Consider the following 7,155-nt stretch of genomic DNA (forward strand, 5'->3'; position numbering starts at 1 on the left):
GAGGAGTGCTCAGTCACCCTCCCAGGTGTATATCGCTCGCTGAGTGACCCCTGGTTTGCCAATTCGGAACGATGCGCAGCTACCCAGGGCCGACGAGCCGCAAACACGGCGAAACACGTGTCTTCTGGTGCTGCCGCATCGTTCCATGAGTATCTGTTTCTCTGCGTGCAGCCATAGAAGCCATGTTAATCTGTAAGTTTGAATTACAAACACGTCTAGTATCATTTATTTGTTCCTTTGATGGCTTTATTCCTGCATTATAATTCACTGGCTCGCACTGTGGCATTGAGGAGTGCTCAGTCACCCTCCCAGGTGTATATCGCTCGCTGAGTGACCCCTGGTTTGCCAATTCGGAACGATGCGCAGCTACCCAGGGCCGACGAGCCGCAAACACGGCGAAACACGTGTCTTCTGGTGCTGCCGCATCGTTCCATGAGTATCTATATATATATATATATATATATACATATGTATATATATTATAAAGTGCCACAAAATGGAGGTTCGAACGACCAGGGTGTTGTATTTTCTTCTTAGTCCCGAAGAAGGCGGAGCCTCCGCCGAAACGTAGACTTCTCCATACCCTTAGTTTAGATGCCAGTTTAATAGATAACTTTCCCCCACTCCCTACTTCAGTGTCTGGTTTCGTTTTTCCCTATCTATATATTATAATGTGCACATTATTCTTTCTTTGTGAAAGATCCGTCGCCCTCACACACACACTCACACGTAAAAGTACTGGAACCGGTACGTTGGACAACGCTAAATCATATTGACCATCGAATAAACGTTGTGTACATTGTGTGAGAGCTCAAGGCGAACACATCAGCATTAATGCTGTCTCAAAAGGCGTTTGCTCTCCCGCTGTACTGCGCGCGAGAATACTGAATAAAAAGGAATTATTCTGCTACGTGCTGTACTTAGCGAGGCTTAAGCCCTCGAAAGCACTCCCGAGTAAAAAGCGCAGACGTCACAGAGCTCAGAGCTGCGTCCATCCCCATTGGTAGTCGTAAGCGTGTGACTTCTCATGCACTGCCTCACTGGCAGCGGCGAGGGCTGTGACGTCAGGGACGCATGAGTTTCGGTATTCATTGTGCCCATTTCCTCCGGTTCCAGCACCCTCTTCGCTGTAAAAACTTTCAATGCAGGTCCACATCCCTGCAGAGAAGCGTCTTTTACGTTTATCTTGGATAACATGGAATGACCTGTCCTGGAATGACCCCCTTAAGTAATCTAGGAGGGAAGCGAGAACGGACTTAATGTGTGAAGCATGATGATTTATTTAGGTACATTTCATGCTAGTATGTGGCACAACCAAACCAGAATGGCACAACCTTCGAATAGCTAACGCGCGATCATTATACACATGTTCACAATCACACACGAATAGGTACAAATGCATGACCACTGCAATGCACTGAAGAGTTCATACATTTCACACGACGATGAAGCACACTACTCTACCATCCCTTGCCGAAACCTCCGGCAAGTCCGTAACCTCCCTTGGCACCATATCCTCCTCCAAGGCCGTAGCCCCCTCCAAGGCCGTAGCCCCCGCCAAAGCCGTAACCACCGCCGAAGCCACCGAGACCGGCGCCAAGACCGAGACCAGCGCCACCGAGACCGAAGCCAGCGCCGCCGAATCCGCCAGCATGGTTGAGGACAGTAGGCCTGACATTGTGGGAGACAGTGGTAACTGGAGCTCTGACGTAGTTCACCACTTGACGAGTGACATGGTGCTGCTGGACGACTGGTTGCCTGAGAACGGACACGGTGGCAACTCCCTGAGCTAGGGCTGGTCCAACACCGAGGAGACGTGGAGCGCTGGCAACGCCACCGCCGGCGAGGGTGCCGCCGACTCCAACGCCGACTCCGGCGCCGACTCCAGCAGCGAGACCAAGACCCACGGCCCTGCCGAGTCCACTGCCAACACCGCCGCCGAATCCACCGCCGAGTCCACCGCCGAGTCCACCACCGAATCCGCCGCCGAATCCGCCGCCGAATCCGCCGCCGAGTCCGAAACCGCCAAGTCCAGCACCGTAGCCGAAACCGCCCAGGCCGAGACCGGCACCGTAGCCACCTCCGTAGCCAAGACCGGCACCATGGCCGTAGCCGCCGCCGTAGCCACCGGCGGAGGCACAAGCGACAACAGCGCTAAGGACAAGGACCTAAAGGACCAAATAATAATGAAATTGAAATTACAAAGTACACATAATGTTATTGCCTTTAGTGTTTCGTTTTGTTTTTCTTTTTTGCTGTTTTTTTTGCTCATTAAGTATGCTACAAAAGTAAGTGCAATCTTGAGTTTACCAACGATCTAATGAAACATTCATCAATGTTTGTTATGGTGTGCAAAATAATACATGATGTCAGACGTCACGACATCGAAACATAGGAATTATTGCGACAAAAACTTGAAATGTTTTATTGTTATGTACGGATAGCTCACCAACGCATAGCGCTAGGTAAACGCAGAAAAAGTATCTGTTTGGAGCAAGGAAGATGCATATTAAAAAACAAAAAAGCACAGGAGAAACCGCTTCGATTGTTTCAAAGGGCGGGGGTGCAATACGCGCGTTCCACATCAACAGAATTATGTTGCATTATATTACAACACCAACAAAATTACGGCTGTTATACACGGCATTTCACGATTGACTACTTTCGGGCGTGAACATAGGTTTTTATTTTATTGCTTAAATTTCATGTTAGCGCCGCTAAGCAACTATGGTTATATGAGCGGCGTACAGACGTCGACAGATGGAGAGAGGACAGCAGGAAGCAGTGGGGGTTAGTATGCGTCCTGTGCTGACTTCAGTGGGAACTGTGCCGATATCCGTCTGGAAAATCTTCGGAAAACCCAGGGAAAACCTCAGACAGCGCAGCCGGTGACACGATTCGAACCCGTGTCACCTCCCAGCCCCGGCGTAGAAAGCGATCATCTTAACCACTACGCCACGGGAGCTGGTGAGCATAGGTAGGTAGCAAGCATGCCAGGCATTAATTAAGCTGACTTTGCTAATTTTTGCTCTTTTTCTCTTTTGTTGTTGTTTTGTTGTTTTTTCATCAACTGGATAACTTTTTTCATCACGTGTCTGCAAAAATTTTGGCAGCCGAAACTTCGTCGCTTGCTGATATTTGCCGCTGCAGGAGAAGTTCCCTTCGCCCAAGAGCCCTTCTCCCAGTGCAAGAACAAAATAAGCCACGCCGCAATCCTATTTTTGTCCCTGCCCATGTGTTTGGAATGCAGCCACTGATATGACGCGTTGCGCGATAAGACCTTCGGTGATAGAACATCACCCTGTCACTTGTTCTACTTTGGGGGGGGGGGGATATGTTTATTGCGAAAAAAAAGAGGCAGGTAAAAAAGGAAAGGTCAGCCAGGCAGAAGCCGACCTGCTATTCTTGTAAAAAGAAAAGAAAAAAAAAGGCTCGATTCAGATGGACTCAGCAGTTCCGCAAGTACCTGTTTCAGCAAGCGCGCTTGGGCGCGCGACGGATTTTAGGCTGCCAAATGTTTGAAGAAATCTGATGAAAAACTTCGAGATTTCTGTTACGATTGTGATCATAGGCTATCGAATTCACGAAGAAAAACGCTACCTTCACTTCGCTAATTTTCGTGTTCAATTAGCAAAATTAGCTTCATTAATGCGTGACATGTGTGCTAACTGCCGCAACTAGTGGCAAAAACCTAGCAGGCTTAAATACCCTTGATTGGATTCCATATGCATACGCTGCGTACTTTCTTCCTTAAAATTTTTTGACATGGTTACTGAAACACCCTGTATGTTATCATCTACATTCATTTCATCCGCATTATTTTAAATTTTCGAGCTTCATATTCCAAATGCAAACGCGAATGCACAGCCTCCGAGCTTCCGTAGTGAATGTGTTCCCGCAACCATCCCAGGAGATGAGAAATATGACCCTCGCTGCGAGCGCAAGAAATTCATAAACATGGTACACTCTAAGAAAAAAAGGAGTACTTTTAATCCTTATGGGGACTAAATGCATTGCCACAAAAAATAGTCCCTTTCGGGAGTAAATGCACGGGAGTAAATGAATGTCAATGGAGTAAATGTAAATGAATGAGAATGAAGAGTGGAGACTGCATTTCGCGCGCTGTTGTAAGAGTCCCAAGTACATAATTCGTGTGCATGCATGAAAATACTTTGAAGCAAACCGTCAACCGTGATATATCGAGTTATATAAAATCTTGCGCCATACATAGGGCACAATTTGCGAAGAACGATGCTCTAACTGTTTCTTACTCTGTGTGGCTGGAAAATTGCTACGTTGACTGAGTTATATAGCCTTGTGCCCTTCAAATTGACCAAGGGCACATATTTACGTAGACTGTTGGATTGAGAATTCCATTCGCGAAGTTCAGTGACAATTTGCAGTCCTGCAGAGTAAATGTCGGGACTAAATGTCGGGTTAGCCGACTAAAATGGGGAGTAATTGCAGACTAGGGGAGTAGACGCTGCAATTACTCCCAGTTTTACTCCTTTTTTTTCTTAGACTGTACGGTGCTGGACAAAAGTTTACGAAGCCCGCACCGGCGGAGTGCTTCCTCTGAGTGACACGCCAGCAGCGAATGGGACATCACGCACTTAAGAGACATATGACTGGGTAACCCGGTCACCCGTTTGAAAGTCCGTACGGACCTATTCGCTGCAAGCGTGTCATTCTGAGCAAGGAACTCGCCGGTGCGCTTTCCGTAAACTGTAGTTCGAGCACTGTAGTACGTGTTGCGCACAGGGGCGTCGTGCTTGCGTCGAAATTTGCAACGTTATATGCACAGAACCCAAACGAACCCGGAATGCGCAACGCAGGTAGTCAAGTGTTGATCACGTATCCGCGTAAAGGACTCGAGGTAGCGGGTTTCAAAACCAGTCAATAACTCCAGGAATCTGGTGCCGTCGCCTAGTAGCTTGTATGCGAGTCGTCGTAACGAAAATTGTTAGATACAGTATGTTATATGGTGATATCTCTGCCATTCTTGAGCGACCCTCTATATAAGTCCACAGAGTGATTTTTTTTCTCGTGATCATCGATTTCTGGCGATGGAAACGCTCGATTGTTGAAAAATTGTAAGAATCGTAAATTGTAAATCGTAAAATTGTAAATCGCCGTTTGATTCCAACGGCGTATCGCTGGCAGCCAATCAGCGCGTACCCCGATGCGCCGCAGAATGATGCGATTGAGAGGCCAACGACGACCGCTATCGGAAGTGAGCTTCCATCGTGAATCTTTATGTCGCAAAGTCAAGATGGCGACAGCAGCATTTTTTTCTTCAAACGACTTTAAATTTCACGAAAGCGCTTTGCGATCAACGGTGATTTATTCACCCGGGCGGCAATCATGTAATGATCATAATTCAGCTGCTTCGGCGCCCCGGTACTCATTTCTCACTAAACCGGTATGGGTGGGCGCCACGTGCTCTGTACTAAACGCGCTCCGCAGTACTAAAACACACCAGCGGCATGGGAGAGCGGGTTAAGGAGTGGGCCCCATAACGAGCGACACGTGGCATACTACAGATTTTGTCGCTGTCGCTCGTGCTACTGCTGCTGTTTACCGACACATTTTGAGCGGCGACAAACGCGAGCTGCGAGACAACATTTCAGGGGAAAAAAAAACAGCATTTCCCAACGAAACACCTCACGACGTGAAGGTAGATGGGTAGAAATCCAGCGAACCGGTAGAGATGTAGGAAGGGAGTTGCCTCAGGACAGAAGCCGTCGATATTACGAACAGAGACTGTTCTTCTTCTGGGCACCGTCCTCATCATTGGCATGGTATTTAGAGGGTTAGGTGTGACGTGTTTAAATGTTCATGCGAGTTGTGGGTCAACAGGTCAGAGGGAAGAAAGGGTCCGTACAAGCTTCTACGGCAGGAGTGAATGGCCGCTTTGTTAGAGTGCGGAGGGGATTATGCGAACGTTGTTCACTACGTTCACATTCACGTTCACATAATCCCCTCCACACTAACGTAGTTCACTACGTTCACGTTCACATAATCGCCTCCACACTCTAACAAAGCGGTCATTCACACCGGCCGTAGAAGGCCCTTTCTTCCCTCCGGGCTGTTGACCCATAAATCGCATGAACCTTTAAATACGTCACACCTAACCCTTTAAATACCATGTCAATGATGAGTACGGTGCCCAGAAGAAGAACAGTCTCTGTTCGAAATATCCGCGGCTCCTGTCCTGAGGCAACTCCCTTCCTTCCCTCACGACGTGAAGTGACTTTAGTTTATATACAGCACACAATCAAATGGAATCATGAATTAGTAGTGCCAAATTATGTGTACATGTATTTTACGGGGCTGGCTCTTGATGGCGCTACGGTTCCTGCGCTTTCGTCTTCTTGTTTGTTTGTTTGTTTTTTCCTCGTCCCGTCACTTTTACTTTCGAAAGTTCGCTTGCTTCCCACCTACGAGCTCGAAATTGTGTTTTAACTAAAGGTACTGTAAAGCAGCAGGCATACAATTTGATATTGTTGGCTCATTTGACAGCCTGGGTGCTCAGTAAACAAACGCCACAAATTTCGTTCAAATCCATCCCATAGTTTTTTTTAGAAAGAAAAATTAAGTTTCAATATTACGGGCAACTCTGTGTCTAAGACCCGATACGAACTCCGCAGTTCCCGCCATCTAGGGCGGCTGACATAAACACGCAAATAACAATGGAGCGTAGAGCGACATCTGTGGACCGCTACCATCACCACACCGGCTTGCCGGACATGGTGCATTTTTGCGTAGTTGGCTTTCATGGTGATTCTGCTGGCAGGTTGTTACTCATTTACACGATGTACAAATGTTCTTGCATTTTGAGAGACCGCAACTCCCTATTCTGAACAAACTTTTAAAAGAAAGTTCATGAAGCCGGCTACTTAGCGTATGACTTAGCCGATAGAGGTTTGGGGACCTGTAACACTGTTGCTCGACGAATAGGCGATTGTTTCCCAACAATTGTCGCACCGCGTCCTTTCACCGCAATTTCGGAAGTTATTAAAAAATATTTAGAATTCGCTGTCGCACATAAAATTTGCACTGTGGGTTTCTTTAGGCATAAGCTTTCAAATGCCGCTGCCAATATTAACACCTTGCCTGCTGCTTTACAGTAACTTTAAGTTGACGCGCCAGACA

General features: G+C 47.4%; 1 protein-coding gene across 1 annotated transcript; it reads right to left on the minus strand.

The window, feature by feature from the left end:
- Window positions 1-1,460: 1,460 nt before the first annotated feature.
- LOC135395164 (uncharacterized) lies at window positions 1,461-6,779 on the minus strand. The gene is made up of 2 exons (XM_064626406.1): window positions 6,726-6,779; window positions 1,461-2,168 (listed from the first exon to the last, which is right to left on the minus strand). The coding sequence occupies exons 1-2, from the start codon at window positions 6,777-6,779 to the stop codon at window positions 1,461-1,463; spliced, it is 762 nt and encodes a 253-aa protein (XP_064482476.1).
- Between the last annotated feature and the right edge of the window lie 376 nt (window positions 6,780-7,155).

This window comes from Ornithodoros turicata, chromosome 1 (genome assembly GCF_037126465.1).
Source record: "Ornithodoros turicata isolate Travis chromosome 1, ASM3712646v1, whole genome shotgun sequence".
NCBI classification, from domain to species: Eukaryota; Metazoa; Arthropoda; class Arachnida; order Ixodida; family Argasidae; genus Ornithodoros; species Ornithodoros turicata.